The sequence below is a fragment of the Dipodomys spectabilis genome, unplaced genomic scaffold (assembly GCF_019054845.1).
Source record: "Dipodomys spectabilis isolate Male_0828 unplaced genomic scaffold, ASM1905484v1 ptg000163l, whole genome shotgun sequence".
NCBI classification, from domain to species: Eukaryota; Metazoa; Chordata; class Mammalia; order Rodentia; family Heteromyidae; genus Dipodomys; species Dipodomys spectabilis.
In genome coordinates, this window is record NW_024870840.1 from 15,777,050 (window position 1) to 15,795,273 (window position 18,224).

General features: G+C 43.2%; 1 protein-coding gene across 1 annotated transcript in view; it reads left to right on the forward strand.

Annotated features, from left to right (window-relative positions):
- The first annotated feature begins 4,915 nt into the window (after window positions 1-4,915).
- The window catches only part of Tcp11l2 (t-complex 11 like 2), a 34,633-nt gene continuing 21,324 nt past the window's right edge, over window positions 4,916-18,224 (forward strand). Inside the window, exons 1-3 of the mRNA XM_042693155.1 lie at window positions 4,916-5,068; window positions 14,344-14,531; window positions 17,241-17,376. Coding sequence (XP_042549089.1) covers window positions 14,375-14,531; window positions 17,241-17,376 — 293 coding nt within the window. The 5' untranslated portion in view covers window positions 4,916-5,068; window positions 14,344-14,374. The remainder of the gene's footprint in view (window positions 5,069-14,343; window positions 14,532-17,240; window positions 17,377-18,224) is intronic.

The following is an 18,224-nucleotide window of genomic DNA, read 5'->3' on the forward strand; positions in this document are numbered from 1 at the left end:
CATCACAGTAGCCTTCCTTTAAACAAAGGATTCATTTTGAACACTAATAATTCATTTGCATAATTACATTATGCCCAGCTTTTGAAGTATTTGCTTATGATGGATCTGCAGGTTGTATACCTATAGCACAGAGAGGCTCTCCCTCCAGGAATTCGCCAAAAATGCATTTGTGTGGCTGTCTACTCTAAATTTTCTCAGGACAAAACTTATTCCTTTTTATTCTTTCTCTGATAATTTCACACACACACACACACACACACACACACACACACACACACACTGACATAGCCAACACACACACACACTGACATAGCTATATGTGTGCATATTAACACACATACATAACAGCATAAACAACCTCATATTTGAGGAGAGTTAGAAGCATTCCCTTGTCCTTGCTTTTTAGAAGGTGTAGTCATCTTGGTACCAGTCCAGATACCCTACTAGAGTGATGGAATGTGATTATAAATACTTTTGGCACTTGGTTGGTACAGTGCTGGTATGTTGTTGACATGTTGTTATGGAAACTGTATAATTATAACATGAGCTAGTACTTTGCATGTGACACTGTGTATGTATGTTTAAGCACATGTATGTGTGTATACATATTTGTGGAGAGAAGTCATTAAATGAGTTCTTCTGGTTTCTATTCTTAGCCTGTCAACTCAGTGAGTCACTGCTAAGTATCTCTTTGTTCAGTTGTAACATGTCAGTGTCCTAATATAAACAGAGTACCCAGGAATACAAGTAAAAAAAAATCACTGTGCAAGCATTTGAATTATTAGAGCTCTGTATTTTTCATATTCAGAAGGCAGTATCACGATTGAAGTACCATACCGTTTTGAGAAAGGATACTTGTCCAGTTTATCATTAAAAAGAAAATGCCTTAGCGGTTAGCGGTGAGGGCCTTTTGCTCTTTAGAGAAAGCATTTAGAAAACAAACACCTGCTAGCCTAGAGGGAGGCTCAGGAGAAAATTTGCCCTGTACTGGGAACTGAGCAATCCTCTCCTTGACCTCCTATAGGTGCTCCTTGGCTCCGCCCACTTCCTACGGGCTTCCTACCCAGTTGCCCTCACTGCTGGTCCTCATTCTTTGTTGTTTTTGCCCTTCCCTACAAGAACAATCGTATCCAGGTAAGTGGAAATGGCCCGTGGAGAGGGCAGGAAAGGTACTGATGTGAATGTTTGTCTGTTTAAGGAGACAAGGATCTGGCTTGGGCAATGTCTTAAATGGAAGGATACAAGCAATTGGATTGAGAAATAAATTTTAACTATATACTAATTCAGTTCAATGGAATCAAAAGAGAACCAGTTTGGGTGCTTTAGAAAATTGATCAACTATCAGCTGATATATTCAGACTGGCCAGTAACTTAAATCCACCTCATTTCCAAGACCAAAGTATAAAGAATGATAGAATTTGCTGGGAAGGCAGAGCTAATTAATTCTAGTAGACTGTTTTGAGAGTAGTTTTATTTCGCAACAAATTTGAACAGAAAGTAACATCCAGCAGCCTGCTTCCTAGCAGGCTATTGACAGTATTGTATTGACAGTATTTTTTTTTCATCCTTCAGCTTTTAATTGCATCTTTCCCCCTTTATTGATTTCTTCAGCCCTTTCTCTTAAGTAGAGAAATAGGATTCTATTTAGTCTTTCCTTCTTCCTTACAATGGAATCAGCTCTTAAGTGAGGGGGTTAGGTGACAAAGGCAAACATAGGTCAAAATCACCTATAGTCAAATATACTCTTGAAGATTGTTTAAATGAGCCGTGAACTGGGATAAACCCAGTTAATTGAGATTATTTATTGTTGTTTATGTTTTTCCTTCAGAACTGAAACACATGTTTCTTCAAGTGAATACTAGTTGAAATAATAGATTTGCATTTGAGAACAGGTTAAGGGAAAACAAATCCCCTTCTATATGGTAAGATCAGCAACAGTTACATAATTTGTGGGATTCGGGAGAAACTCTTGTTCAAAAAGTTAAGAATTTCAAGACAGTAGTTAGTAGTGGAGCATTAAACCAAGAAAGGCACTATAACTACATAGGTTGCAGGCCCAAGAAGCCATTCCTGGTTAAAAAATTTGCACATATTGAGACACTTAGAAATCAGATCAACACAGGAAGAAGAGATTCATAACACCCACGGAGAGAACAGGGGACAAACTCACCGATGATGTTGAGTCATTCTCCTGGCTCCCTGTACTCTGTGCGGGCTGGGTAGTGGGTACAGCTGAACCTACTACAGCTCCAAACAGCAAAGTAAGCAGTCTAGAGGTTATAAATCTACCATTACATTTAAAACAGTATTTTTTTCTGATTTCCTTCAAACCTTCATTGTAATTTTAAACTCAGATTTCAGATGTATTAAAAAAAAAGAGTGTGTATATATGTATATATATATATATTCCTTCACCATGCAAAAATGTTGATCTGCTCTTAATCTTTTGCCAAGGGTATTAGATCAAATGTGTTCTCTCACATGATTTGTTGAGGGGAAGGCAAACTATACAACTATGAGTCTCCAAAAAGGTAAATTACTTTAACAATGAGGTGCAAAGCAGTGTGCAGTAGTTCACGCCTTTCATCGTCATAGTACTCAGGAGGCTGAGTCAAGAGGATCATGAGCCAAGAACCTAACCTAACCGGGGCAAGTTTATCTTATGAGTAACTCACTGGCAAGGATGTGATACAAATCTGTTTTAAGGAAGCTACTCTATATTTTATAACACTATATATTTTTTTCTAGGCTGAGGGCATTGTATTGATCAGATGATTCACCAAAGAGTTTTCAAGCAGCAAGGTTAAACCAGGTACCAGTGGCTTCTGCCTGTAATCCTAAGTAGTCAGGAAGCTGGCATGTGAGGATTGCATCAGAGCCAGCCTGGCCAGAAAAGTCTGTGCGTCTCTTATCTCCAACTAACCAGCAAAAATGCCAGACTGAAGGTGTAGCTTGAGAGGTAGCTGTGAGCAGGATAAGCCAGAGAGGGAGGATCTGAGTTCAAGCCCTGATACATATGTGTACACACACACACACACACACACACACACACACACACTTAACAAAGTTATTTAACATTGAAGTGACAGAAAATTGTGTTTCCAGAGAGACCAAATTTGGGTTGCTGATATGACTTTGTTTCCACTTCAAGCTTCTTACCCCACCACATGCTGAAACTTGATGCCCCTGCTTTGACAAATATTAACTTCCTTGTAGCTTTCAGAGTTTCATATTTGAGCTTTGAAAAAAATATCATGCCTAGGGTCAGGTAGCTGGTCACTCAGATAGGCTGGATAACTACCCTGACTCATGGTCACCTGTTCTAAGCTATGTTGCAACACAAAGCAATACTTCTGTTCCTAAGAAGCTAAGGAAGCAATGCTATGATGTGTTGTCATAGAGTTACCAGGAGTTTGGGGGTGATCTGGGATTAATCTTTCGATTGTGGAATTTTTAGGGTGATAATGGCAGTTGTGTGTTGGTATTTGGCAAGAATTGAAATGGAAAGCTTCTGTCGACTGTTTATTCCAACGAATGATACCAATAAGGGCATGTTTGTATGAAAGAACGTGGGTAAAAGAAATGGAATTTTCTCATTAGTCTCAATCTGTATCAAATGGTATATTCTAGAAGAGAGGCATTACAAAAGAAAGCACAGAAGCAAATCTATATAGAAGAGTTTACCAGAGTTTCAATAGCACTGAGTACTTAAGTGTACACCACTAAACACTTCATATTCTTTAATTTACCACATCCTCAAAATACCATCTCCTGAGTAAGGGAAAACCAGAGCTAGGATTGATCCCAAGACACGTCCATGTTGCAAACACAGAATGTTTGGATTTCTAACCTGCTTTAAAATGCTGTCTGTCTCCCCTTCACTTTCCACACCTCCCCACTCCTCCCCTCTTTCTAATCGTGGCAGTGAACAATGTGCCTCCACAATCCAGCCTTGATTTCAGAACCAAACATAAGATTTCAGCCTCTCAAAATTCACTTTACATTCCTGCGTGACTCTGGTCTCCCAAGGAACTGTCACCGGGCAGAAAAGTAGTGTTCACGTACACCCTACAGCCAGCTCCTAAGAAGTGATCAGCTTGGCACTACAGCTTATTTACATCGGCCCAAGTTGAAACTTCTCGAAGAACCCTAGAGGAATAAGCTGCTGCTTATCGTTCATGTGCATGCCAGCTCCTCAGACAGCGCAGGGGGCGTGGCTCCCAGGAGCTAATCGTCGCTTCCAGGTGCAAATCTGGACGCGTGTGGTCGGAAAGTAGATACACATGGGAGGGACGCGTGGGGGGGGGAAGGCCCACCTTCCACGCTGTGGGTTCGCTCGTCCCTGCGTGTGTGTGCGTGTGTATGTGTGTGTGATTGTGGGCTCCTCGCTTCCATTGCCCCGTCTGTAGATGGGAGTATAGGACTTACTCCAAGTTTTGCGCACGGCCGAGGGCTGGCGGGACCACTCCCTGCGGTAGTGCAAGCGGGAACTCCGCGGGCAGCTCCGCGTTCCACGTGGGATCTGTCCAACCTGCCGCGGCTCCCTGGCCCCGCCCCCGAGCTTAGGCCCCGCCCCGCGCCCCGCCCCCAGGGCCCGGCCCTGAGGCCGCACGGCTGCCCCAGTTCCGTAAACACTCCTGTCTCCGCCCCCAGCAGCCTTGGACCGTACCACTCGCTGCGCACAGAGAGGGGGGGGAGGCGTTTGCTCCCTTCGTAAACTCCCTGCAGTTCAAGCAGTCCTCGGCCTCTGTGACGCGAACTTGGAGAAAAAAATGTTTCTGGAATCGGTCGAATCTTCAGGATCTCGGCGATCACAGGCAGAAATACCCCAAGTCCCGCGACGCCGTCGTCCCCTCCCCTCCCTCACGCCGGTGTGGGGATGGCCTCCTCCTTAAAGTCCCTCAGGGCCCTTTAAATACCGCGTGGAAGAGAGGGGGGCGACGGACGGCGGGGCTGGGAGCTGGGATCCGTGGCCGTGGTTGAGGTTGTGAGCTGCTCTGCCAGGGGCCACCCAGCACCTCCCGTCCTGGGGTCCGCTCCGCCTGTCTGCGGCCTCCGCGCGGGTTCGGTGCGTATCCATCCGAGGGGAGGGGTCGCTGACACCAAAGTGACAGCCAGGGCGGGGGGGGGGGGGCACCTCTTCCCAGGACGGCCGGAGGGGGGGCTCCCTCCCTCCTCCAGAATCCTGTCCTGAGCCGGGGCGGGGGGGAGGGGGGTGGAGGCGAGATCATCAAGTCCGGTTCCAGGTCCTCACTTCGGTCCCCTTGTCTGACCTCGAATCGCGGTCCCGCGTGGGAGCGGGACGCGGACACTGAGGGGTCGCGGCAGGTGTCGAAGGGGACGCGGGCTGAGGGTCCCCGGGGCGGCGGGGTCGGCGCCGGGGCCGCTGGGCCGCTGTTTACCTCCCGCTGGGCGGGTGCCAGCGACGGCGCCGCGAGCTGCGGCCGGCTGTCGGGGGCCCCCGGGGGTGGGGGTCGGGGGAGGCACCATCTCCGCACCCCAGTCCTGCTGGAGTCGGCGGGGGGGACGGGGGAATCGAACCACGGTGGAGCCCGGCGGGGTCGCTCGCTGTGTTTGGGGTTTGTCGCCTGGGTTTCCTGGGCGCTGGGCTTAGCCTGGGCCGTCCCCTCCCCCAAGGGTTTGTTTTGACAGGAAGCGTGGTGCTGCCGGGGAGGGGCGCCGGGGGAGGGGGGTGAGTTCCCGGGGCGGCCCCCGGATGTGACCCCTGCGACTTGGAGGTGGAGGAACGGCGGCAGCGCCGACCTGGAGCTCAGATCTGCCCTTGATGGCTTCGTGCTTCCCCGAGCGTGCTACTCAGGCTGGCACCACCAGGGGTAGTGGCGATGAGAGGAGGGCACGTGGATGACATAGTTACGTGTGTTTTCCTGAGTAAGAGAGAAAACGTCTATCTAATAAGCTGTTTCATAAGGATGGGAAATTTCCTTTTAGATGCAAAGCTTTAAGTGGAAAAAAAAATCCACGCGGAATGTTTGCTAAATGACGACAGAGGTAGGGATGGAAATGTGGAAGAAGAGTTGATTACTCACAGGACTGAAGTTTGGGGCCTCTTCTGGTTGGATGCTTGCCCTGCTACCAGAAGAAAAGAAGAAATCAGATTAAGTCTCAGCACCTCCTGGTCTCCAGCCAAGAGGTTGCTTCTCCTACCTGTCAACCCATCAGGAAGTTATCTCTGAGGCTCCCACTTTAGCAGATTCTCCTTGCCTACTGGCTTTTTCCTCCTGCTTCTAGGGATCACCTACAGCACCGCTCTGGCATCCAGTGATCTGTAGTGGTGGCAGGGCAGGAGAAATTCGGGTGTGGAAGCAACTTTATGACATTTTTTGTGAGGGGTTGAGGGTCCCAGAGGCAGAATCACAGGTACTAAAACAGGTAGCAGTCCCTGCAGGTGTGAAAAGGGCTGAGAAATCTTTCTTCTTGGAACTGAAATGCCATATGTAGCATGCAATCTGCTTTTTAGAGGGTAACTGGCTTGTTGGCTTTTGTCTAGCTCTTTTGTTGGTTCTAGTTCGATAAAGACAGTATTGTCTAGTTGAGTGATGCAGGCATCTCTGTGTTTTGGTCGTTTTTGTTTTGTTTTGTTCTTGTTCTTTGTGCCAGTCCTGGTGCTTGAACTTGGGGCCTGGGGGCTGTCCCTGAGCTTTTGTGCAAGGTTAGCACTCTACCATTTGAACCACAGATCCACCTACAGATTTTTTGGTGGTTAATTGGAGATAAGAGTCTCATAGACTTTCCAGCCCAAGTTGGCTGTGAACCATGATTCATAGCTCTCAGCCTCCTGAGAACCACTGGCCCCTGGTTGTTTTGTAGTTTTTGCTATATTGTGAGTGAAAACTGTTTTTTGGTGAGGCTATTTGGGACTGGTGGTATAGCAGCATCTTGTAGAAAATAGTAATCTTCCAAGGGCTGCCATTTGTTTTCTTCATCAGAGCCCTGCCTCTCTTTGCCACACATATGTAAATGCTTGTCCGTGCACTTTGATCTGATCTTGAAGGATGATACCCAGTAAAAATATTTTCTTGGAAGTTTCTCTTTTCCATGACCTAAACTTAACTGGATCCCTTCCATTCCTCAGGATGCTGCTGGATAATCTGAATAATTCACTCCAAAACATTTATGACTTGTAACTATAAGCTATAAGGGCACCCTGCTAGGAGAGTTTCAGTCACTATGGTGAGGTGGTTGAGAATTATTATGGACAGTCACATCTTTCCATGGTGCCCTTCATAGTATAACCCTTAAGCAGCTTTCCCCGGTAAGATCAGCTTGCTTCCACATGTGCAGAGGTGGTGATGGATAGACCAGTTTGGAAAGAATGACCAGTACGCAATTTTTTTTTTAATCCATCTCGGAATGGTAAGGAAGATGGGCTTAAGGATTCCACTGCCTGAATCTCAATTGGGCTTCTGTACTACTGTGAACCTTGAGGGTAAGTATTGTAACCTTGCTGAGCCTTGGATTCTTACTATAAAATTGGGGTATTAGCGGTGTTATAATGAGTATTCAAGGAGATAAAATACTTAAAGCACCTATAAAATAGAGTTGGTATTATTGAAGTCATAATAAGCACTCCATGACTACTAGCTCTGATTGTTATTAGGAATCACTGAGTGTCAGGAGAGTTGAAAGACCCCTTGTAAAAGTTTCTTCAAGCTCCTGGAACAGGAAGTTATTGCTAGCTTGAATTATTTGTGCACTTAAAATTGAAGGAGGACATAATTTTTTACCACAAGAAGGCTAAAATTTAGTTGGAAGGGAGATATGCAGATAACTATAGTATTTTAGGCACGTGGGTAATGGTAATTTGAGCAATGTGACTCAAACGGAAAGATTGAATACCCATGTCATCTCTTGAATAGAAGTATGGCTTAATTTGTTCATGAAAAAATAATATTAATATTAATAGATAAAGTCTCAAGGAATGTCACCTTGAAGGTTAAAATGTTAAATTTCAAATCTAAATGACAGCAGGGAGCATCCATTTGGAATTCAAAGGAGTCATAAACCCAAAGGGAGAGAATAGCAGGTGTGAATGCTCTAAAGTAGGAAGCTTGGCAAGTCTGAAGAACTCCAAAAAGGCTGAGGCCTCTAGAGTTTGAAGGATTGAGAGAAATGTCAGAGAATGAGGCAGGTCTCTCTCTCTCTCTCTCTCTCTCTCTCTCTCTCTCTCTCTCTCTCTCTCTCTCTCTCTCACGCACACACACACACACACACACACACACACAGATTGTAGACTACAGCAAAAAGGTTTCTTAGGAGAAGGGAAACCATCAGGGAGTTAACTCTTAAAAAGGAATCTTATTTTGCCTCTTCTGAAGGGCTTGGCCTATTTCTTGTTCTATTCTCTAGGTGCTATTGAAGGGAGGACATTAGGATAAATTTGGCTATCTAGAAGAGCTTTTTAGTTGAGTGGTATCTAAGCAATCAGTGTGATGGGAGACATCAACATGTGAAACTGCTGGACCCAGGTCTGTTCTGAATTAGAATCTTGAGGAGTCCGCTCAGCACGTTTCTTTAACCTGTTAATCTGGAAATACTTTCAAACTTACAAATACTTCAAACTAAGAACACCTTAGGTAGAGAGTGTTTTACAAATACGAAGTGCTTTCTTTCCATATAGTAAATATCAGGATTGGGACAAAGAACCTAGTACACCTGACAAGCCAGTGTTCTTACTGTTTCAGTGACATGTATTATAACTGTTGTTCTTTCTGAATCTAAACCAATGCAGGATCACTTATAGTTACATACCCACTGGGCTACAGAGTTTGCTGCGGAGAGGAAATAAGGAGATAAAGTCAGATACAAGTTTAGGAACCACAGTAAACTAAAAACCTCCATCTGTGGTAGGACACATGACTAACCTCTACTGGTCCCTGTATTCATTGCCTTCTCGCTAAAACAACAGTGGTTATACTGCCATTCAGCCATGTGTATATGCAACAATAAATATCTGCTGTTTCCCTGACTCTGAAGGAAACATACAATATTGTAGTAATTATTCTGAAGCGACAAAGTAATACTATAAAATATGGATATGATAATATCCCTATTCATTTTCTTTGACTAGTGACCCTGTATATTGTTGGAAGCATTGTTCAGAATTACCTCTGCCTTCCCTAGTGAGTCTTCCAAGTAGGATGAGGTGTGGTATTCCTAAAAGTTATTTGGTTGACTTTTGAGTTGCATCCTGTCAGTCACATTAGAGGTGTTTCTAAGTTTGTCGATATGAAAAAAAGTGTATTTCTTTTTCAAAAACAGCCTGGTTTTATTATCACCTGTCTCTGAAACAGTATGAAAAACAATGCATTTCTTTTTCAAAACTAGCCCGATTTTATTATCACCTAAGGGAGAATCCAAAATAGTTATAAAAGCAACCTAATTGTCCCTGTGCCTTTTGAGTCCAGTAACTTTGTCCTCAAATGATCTATAAAAGAAACCCAAGATCAAGAAAGATAAGATAGGGGCTGGGAAGTTGGCTCAGTGGTAGAGCACTTGCCTTGCATGCCTGAGGCCCTGGGTTCGATTCCTCAGCACCACATAAGTAAAAAGCAAAAAACTGGAAGTGGCACTGTGGCTCAAATGGTAGAGCGCTAGCCTTGAGCTGAAGATCTGAGGGACAGCGCCCAGAGTTCAGGCCCCACGGCCGGACCCAAAAAAAAAAAAAAAAAAAGAAAGGTAAGAGTAGGTGTGAAGGTGCTCCCAGAAGGCCATTCGCATTGCTCTGGGCCATTGCTTTTGGATTTTGTATTTAGTATCTGTATAGGAATTGTGCCCTAGGTTACCTACCTAGGTGTTCACCTAGGTATTGTTAATGGTAGGAGAATCTGCTCCTAAGATAACATGCTCCTATTAATCTGAAACTAAACTGTCTTTCCCTCAAGACTTTTAAATTACTATAGTGATTATAGTAACGAAGAAAAAAGGCAAATAATCATAGCAAATATCTGTATTCTGCTTTCTCTATACCAGACTCTGTTCCTAGCCCTCTGTGTATGGACTAAATGAAATAGCTAAATGACTTGGGCATTATAGGTAGTCATATATGAAGAAATACACCATCTCCCACCCAATTTCCCCACCTTTGTTAGTAGTGGTACTGGAGTTCTGAACTCAGAGCCACGCGTTTGCTAGCTAGTCTACCACCTGAGGCATCCTTTAATCTCCAGACAACTTCTTTTCTTTCTTCTCTTTCTCTCCCTCCCTCCCTCCCTCCCTCCCTCCCTCTCTCTCTCTCTCTCTCTCTTTCCCCCCTTCCCCCTCTTCCGCTATCCCCTTCTCCACCTTTCCCCCCTCCTCATCTCCAGCTCTCCCACTGTCTCGCTCTCTCACTGTGTGTGTGTGTGTGTGTGTGTGTGTGTGTGTGTAAGTGTGTAAGAGGATGAGTTCTCAGGGCCTCTTGCTTGGCTTTTCACTCAAGGCTGGTGCTTTACCACTTGAACACACCTCCACTTCTCTGAGATAGTTTCCTAATACCATAGTAATGAGCACTTTTGTTTCAAAGACAAGCCTCTTTTGTGGCCCAGTTATAATGTAGAGACATCTACCACCTAAGTAAGAGTTTCTAAATATTGTGAAGCTTTTACATTTTCTGTTGTATCTCTGTGCCAGGAATTCTGCCTCCAGTGATTTGTTGACAGATTAATGGCATTTCAATAAACATATTTACTATGAGCATATTTACTTTTTCGTAATTTCTAGTGATGCCTCATGGAACTCTTGGCTTGAAGCATCATAGCAATTCCTAGCTGAGAGAAACTATCTAATTAGCCCAGCTATAAGAGAGAAAGAAAAAGAGAGGAAAGAGAAAGTGAGAGACAGAGAGAGAAGAAGAGGAGGAGAGCAGGTATGATGTGAATAGCAAGTGGATGATGACAGACGTTGGGCTCAAAGCCTGGACTCCTAACCTAGAGGGTTTTTTTTATTATTATTTTAATCTATGCATTTGGCTGCCTTCTAATAGAGTGGAAAAATGAAATGGAGAACTATATGTATTAATCTAGCTCATAAATTCCCATGAATGAAAGGTTTCATTTCTTTTTACTTGGAAGAACACCTAAAGACCTGCTTATTTGAGTCAGTCCATATGGAGGAAAATCAAGAGCAGAGCAAATGTCAGACAGTTATTATATGATAGGGAAATTACTGAAAAAAAGGTGGATACAGACCTTAAGATATTCAAATAAGTTTGTATATACCTTTTTCTAATTTGGGGAGGGGAAGAGAAATAACAAAATTCTGAAACTAGGATACAGGGTAACCCATTGTAACAGTGAGACATACAAGACACTATGTTGAAAAGGAACTTTACAACTTCTGGTGGTGGGGGGGGGGGGAGGAGTTGGGGAGGTGGGGAGGGAAAGTATGGTGGGGGAAAACAAAGGAGGGGATAACAATGATCCATAGGAAATGTACTCATTACCTTACTCATGTAGCTGTAACCCCTCTGTACAGTATCTTTACAATAAAAAAATATATTAAACAAGATATTCAGATAAGTATGACAGGACCCTGGGAATTTTTTAGTTTTAAGTATCAAATAAGCTAGGCTTGCATGCTCGATTCTCTACTTTAGGGCTTAGACTTGGGCAGTAGTAAGAATTTAAAATCTACAGTGCTATCATTTTACAAATGTTCTAGTTGAGGCTGTACCAAATGAGGTCCAAACACTGAATGAGTGTTTGTCATATTCTTGCCACTCAAGAGCAGACAAGATATGGTGTTGGTGTCTGCCTTATTTAGGACATTTGCAAATAGCTGTTGGAAGAAAATAGCCATGCAAGTGGTCATGGGTAAATACAAGAGATGAACAGCAGATCTACTGCCATAAACTTTGGCAGGAGGGTACAGGAAGGCTTCCTGGAGAATGTAGAATTTTCCTTTCAGAAAAAAACACCAATTGGAAGTTAAATGCTGGCAAAGAGGGTCCAATCTAGAGAGGACCATGAGTTTTCCACCCAAGATCTGGGATTTGGTGACAGTTCTTTCTGCCTTTTATTCTTTCTCCTTCCTGAAGCAGGTTAGACTGGAGGCTCAGGTCGATAATGGTTTTCATGGGGTAGAGATCGATGGATTTTTTTAAAATCACTGAAGATGCCAGGTTTTCTAGCCTGTTGTTTGTGTGGTTGGCTTTGGGATGGTAGGATAGGGTGTGTACCTCTATATGTAGCTAGTTCCTTGGCAGTTCTTCTCACCCTTCAGTCTGCAGAGAGAATTAGTGGTTTTCTGCTTACAAAAATGGTGTCCTAGACAAAAGCACATTTCTGCACAGGTCAGGACTGACGAAGGTTTTTAGGCAAAGCAATGTGCAACTGCCCCCCCCCCCCCCCGTACTTTCTGCCCTCACTGTGTCCCTCTCTGGCTCATCTTTGATCCTGTCACCACCAAAGAGATAAAACAAGTTGCTTTAGTTCTCTCAACAACGTCTACATCCTTCCTTCTCTTAACCCTTGCTCTTCTTTCTCACACTTGGTCAGCAATGCCTTTTCTTTTTTTTTTTGTTAATCCTCTCTCCTCTGGCACAAGTTTTAGGTAAGCAAACTTGAAAGCCATTAAAGTAGCGTCCTGTCTTATGTTCATTGTTACTTTTCCCAGTGACTGGTGCACTCAGTAAATACGAACTGCAGGTGTTTCCAGCCATCGTGTGCAGTGTTAGTGGTTTCACCTTCTAGCAGCTTAAAAAACCCAATGTTCTTTATTGCATATGTTGGCTCAGGTTTAAAGGAATGCAGTGAACTCTTACCACTGTCATCCATCCAGGAGTTGAAGTGCCTCTTTTCTTGGGCCGTGTTTTCCTGTCAGTGTCAGCTGATACCACACTACTATCAATTCCTACTTCCTCACAAGCTTGGCTGTTTTGCTTTTGGCCTAGGCCTGGGCATCCAATGTGCTCATGTGCCAGGCCCAACTTCCTTTCTTGGGAGGCAATCTGATATCCTACAAACAGCACTTGGTGTAGAATCAAGGGACCGATTTGGTAGTACACTGAGTCTCCTTGTCCATCAGAATGCTCACCTGCCCTCTGAGCCTGAATCCTGTGATCCTCTTTGCTCATTGGGCTGTAGAAGTTACTTTGTAAATTGTCAAGTGCAAACCAAATATGGGTGCTCCTCATGAAAGTGGAGGAACAGCAGCTAAAACTTTGCCTGAGATTCTCATTAGTCTTTCCTGCTCCCCCTCCCCCTTAGAGGCTCACACATAAAGAGGCCGTTTTTAAACATACTTAAAGCAAGCAGAAGGAGAAATAATAGAAACTGACACTTGACTGCTGTGCTAAGCCCTTTAATGAGATTAATTCCATTCTGTCTTGAGGCAACCCCACTGAGTCAGGCAGTCACTGATGAGGCAGATGGCTAAGTGACTTTCCCAAAACAGAATAAGTAGTTTGACTCTTTTACCTTCCCATGTCATAGAAACCAACAGGAAAGTATCTAGGCTCTGCGCGCGCGCGCGCGCGCGCGCGCGCGTGTGTGTGTGTGTGTGTGTGTGTGTGTGTGTGTGTACATGTGCATGCTGGTACTAAGGCTTGAACTCAGGGTGTGGCCATTCACTGTCCCTTAGCTCTTTTTTTTTTTTAGCGTAAGGTTGGCACTCTACCACTTGAGCCACAGCTCCACTTTTGGCTTTCTGGTGGTTAATTGAAGGGTCTCACAGACTTTGCTGCATGGGCCAGCTTTGAACCATGATCTTAATATCTCAGCCTCCTGAGTTGTTAGGATAGCAGGCATGAGCTCTGTGTGTATATCTATATGTATAGGTAGATAGATAGATAGATAGATAGATAGATAGATAGATAGATAGATAGATAGATAGATAGATAGATACACACACACACATATATTAAGCTCTGTGATTTCTGAGAGTTATATTTCACATTCGCATTGGTTATGTCCTGAGTTAGCTTGCATATAGCTGTGGTGTCTTCTCCCAGAATTCTGGGGAAGGACAAAATAATATGGGGCCCTTCCAATACTCTAATACTTGTCTGCACTAGAAAAACTATGACACCACGGGCTGGGAAGGTGGCTCAGTGGTGGAGTGCTTGCCGTGCATGCCTGAGGCCCTGGGTTCGATTCCTCAGCACCACATAAGCAAAAAGAAAAAAGCCGGAAGTGGCGCTGTGGCTCAAGTGGTAGAGCGCTAGCCTTGGGCTGAAGAGCTGAGGGACAGCACCCAGGCCCAGAGTTCAGGCCCCACGACCGGACCCAAAAAAAAAAACCAAAAAACTATGACACCAGTGGAAGGGAGTACTTGAGAATGTGATGCAAGTCTCTCTCTCTCTCTCTCTCTCTCGCTCTCTCTCTCTCTCTCTATCTGTCTGTGCAGGTGCTCCCTATCCTGTGTTGAGTGACACAACATGCCCTTCAATGATGAGAAGCAGTACGTGGGTGAGGACCAGCCCAGCGATTCAGACTCTTCAAGGTTTTCCGAAAGCATGGCTTCACTCAGCGACTATGAATGCTCCAGGCAGAGCTTCACAAGTGATTCTTCTAGCAAGTCCAGCTCTCCTGCTTGTGAGCCCATGGGGAGCAGTGGCTGAGGGTGGTAGAGGTAGTTAGACGAGTTGAGCACAGAGTTTCTTTCCTTTCTGGATGTACCAGCATAGCCCTGTGGAAGCAAGGCTAGTCTATATGTGTTCTCAGAAAGAAATAGCCACGAAGGTTTACAGCCTACTCACATTTTTATGTTGATCAAGGTGTCTAGGCTGTTTGGTTTGACCATAAAGCAGGACCCAACCCCATCTCAGGCTCCATCTGTCTTTACTTTCAAATGGTCATTATTTTTTTTTGGACAAGTTAAGATAAATTCAGATTAGTCTTTTCTGATTTTTTTTTCTTCCTCTGATTCACATGGAAGGAAATTTGCTCTTCTGGAAGGGTCAGGCAGGAAGTGAAATAATCTGAAGGGTTTCCTGCTGATTGCTAACGCTTCTGTGCAAGTCACCAAGAAAGAGGTCCACAAAGAAAATTACTACACTGAAGTGATAAGAATGGGTGACCAGAGTGGTCAGAGCAAAGGAGAAAGCTTTTTCCTTTTTTGCTTTTAAATACTTTTTTGTTTTAAATAGTCATGTACTTACTTTTAGAACTTGGGCAATATGCAAGTATAGAGAAAAGAAAATCATAGCTTGTAGTGTAATCCAAAGGTGACAGCCGGCAGCCCTTTGCATATCTTTATCCTTCATAGACACACACACATCTATACATTTATATCTGTATCTATAGATACGGATCTAGCTAGCTAGCTATCTGTGAACTTTTTTTGTGTGTGCCTAGACTAGGGCTTGAACCCAGTGCCCTTGAATTCAGAGCGCTGTCCCTTAGCTTCTTTTTCCCCCCTCAAGTTTGGCACTCTACCACTTGAGCCACAATTCCACTTCTGGATTTTTTGCTGGTTCATTGGAGCTAAGAATCTCACAGACTTTTCTGCCTGGGCTAGCTTCAAACCATGATTCTCAGATATTAGCCTCCCGGGTAGAGACACAGGCATGAGCCACTGGCACCCAGGTCTATGTGGATTCTTTTCACATAGTATTTTGAGTAAATCTACTCATGAGACTATATTTTCTAAGCATTTTTTTTCTTTTTCTTTTTTCCCAGTTCTGGGGCTTGAACTTAGGGCCTGGGAAGTCCCTGACGCTCAAGGCTAGCACTCTGCCACTTGAGCCATAGCACCACTTCCAGCCTTTTCTGTTTATGTGGTACTAAGGATTTGAACCCAAGGCAGGACTTCATGCATGTGAGAGAAGCACTATACCCCTAAGCCACTGGATTCCCAGCCCTAAGCCTTGTTTTTGTGACTGCTCTATTAAGTGGATAGACCGTATCTTTGCTTACCCGTAGATTTGGACATTTAATTGGTTTCCATTTTGCTTCTGTTGTTATTAATTATGCTTAAGGAATATTATCATATATAAAATTTTCTAGTAATTCCTTTGGATAGCATTGGATTCTTGTACCAAAAAGTACAGACATTTTTTTGTTTTGTGCTGGTACCTAGGACTTGAACTCAGCACATCACGCTCTTGCTTGGCTTTTTCCTTCCAGGCTGGTACTCTGCTACCACACCTTGAGCCACACCTCCATTTACAATTGTTTGTTGTTGTTGGTTAACTGGAGATAGGAATTGCTTAGATTTTTCTGCCCTGAGTGGCTTTGAACTGTGATCTCCAGATCTCAGCCTCCTAGTAGCTAGGGTTCACAAGGGTGAGTCACTGGTTCCTGGCTTGAGTAGACATTTTTATGGAGAATCTTGAAGCAGAAGGAATTGTGAGCAAAGAAATTATGAGCAGCCATCCTAGCATTTTTCCCTGTCCTCACTCTTGTCACAAATATGGGGTTCATGCATCAGCTAACAGGTCACCTAGGTATCTTGAAGTGAAGTATTGCTAAGGCTTTGCACCATCTTTCCCCCCTTTCCCCATTCAGCTTCCTTTCCTCTTCTTCCTCCTCCTCCTTCCTCCTCTGTCTTCCTCTTTCTTGTCTTTCTTTTTAAAAACGTTGTGATCTTTTTCCACTGTTGGAGCTTATGATTTTTAATTAACAGAAGCAAAGATTTCTATCTAATTTTATAAGCATGATTTATTAGAATAATTTCTTAATACAATCTCTAGAAATAACTCCGATTCTTTACTAACTTCCTACTGAGTAGGATTTATTTTATTTGTTTATTTATTTTATTTTATTTGACTTTAATTATTTATTGGTTCTAATGTTTACATCTTAAGTGATTTCATCACCTCAGGCCAACCCTGTGAGAAGATAAGTTATATCTCAAGTAAGTCAATGAAAAGTGCCAATCAGCAAAAGTTAGAATTGAAGTTAAACTTATAGATACTGCCTATACCTTTAGGAGGCAGAGGGTTTTTTTTTGTAGTCATGTCATTTTCCTTTATAGTGCATAAAAATAAATGCAAATGTTAGTAGGCACGAAAAAGAAAGCAACTTAAATTTTAAGAAGTTATAATAGACCCTATTTCTTAGAAATAGTTGAGAATCTTATCACATATGTTGTCTAAAGGTACAGAAAGACTACTTAACTTTTTGAAGTCTGTTAAGTAAGCAAACCCATGTATTTAAGTACTTATTCTCTTCACTTGTAAAACTCTGAGCTATACATTGGAATAAATTCAAGCTTGTCCACATCATGAGGCCTCATTCCTATTTGGGTAACAAACCTCTCTCCTACCCACAGCATTGGCTGACACTTGCTTTTCTTTTCAGCCACAAGCCCTCCCAGGGTAGTGACATTTGATGATGTGATGGCTGCAGCAAGAAACTTATCAAACATGACTCTTGCTCATGAAATTGCCGTAAATGACCATTTCCAACTGAAACAAGATGCTCTCTCAGAAAACAGGTAACCCGAGAGCCTTCACTGGGTGTAAATCATGCTGAAGATTGTGTGAGTGTGTGTGTGTGTGGACTGTGACTGATTGACTCTGATTTCTGGAAGCTCTTAATAACCACAGATGTTGATTTTCAAATGATCCTTCACAATAGCCAAGCCTTTTCTTCTTAAAATGTGGCTGACTCTCATATTGTATTATATATTTGGGGGGGGGGGTAAGACATAATAAAATTAGGTTTCTAATACTTAGTGAAAAGCTTGTAAATGATTGTGAACTCTTCCCACCCACCTCTGCAGAAAAATTAAAGAACTAGTAAAAGTACATTTCAGTGTACAGAAAGACATTAAACATTTTCAGGCAAATAGAATGTTTTCCTATTTAAATTTCCTAGATAGAATATAATACTTGAATATATAGAATATAATACTTTTAAAAACCATTTTTAACTCACACTCCTTAGAAAGCTAATTTCCATCTTTCGTTCCACTGTCATGTATTTAGCTATTTATACTTGAATAAATAAGTAGGAGGCATCAAGCAATAGGAGAGATCAGTAACTATCAAGTTATTAGTTCACTCACTAGGTATTCTTCAAACATCTAAGTGCCAGGTACTGTGCTAGGCACAAGGGCAGGTACCTAGACGAAGAAGTTGTAGCCTCTGACTGGGAGAAAGCTATTACTCTGTGGTGAAAGAGATGTGTAAGTAATTATACTACAGGGAAGTTTGAGGATTTATAAAACCTACTGGAAAATGATACAGGAGTTTAGTAGGAACGTGTATTTTAGTATGCTCCTATTTTGGCGCATTGACATAAGGGGTAAAGCAAGGTGGCCACCAATTCTAAAGTGAGCTC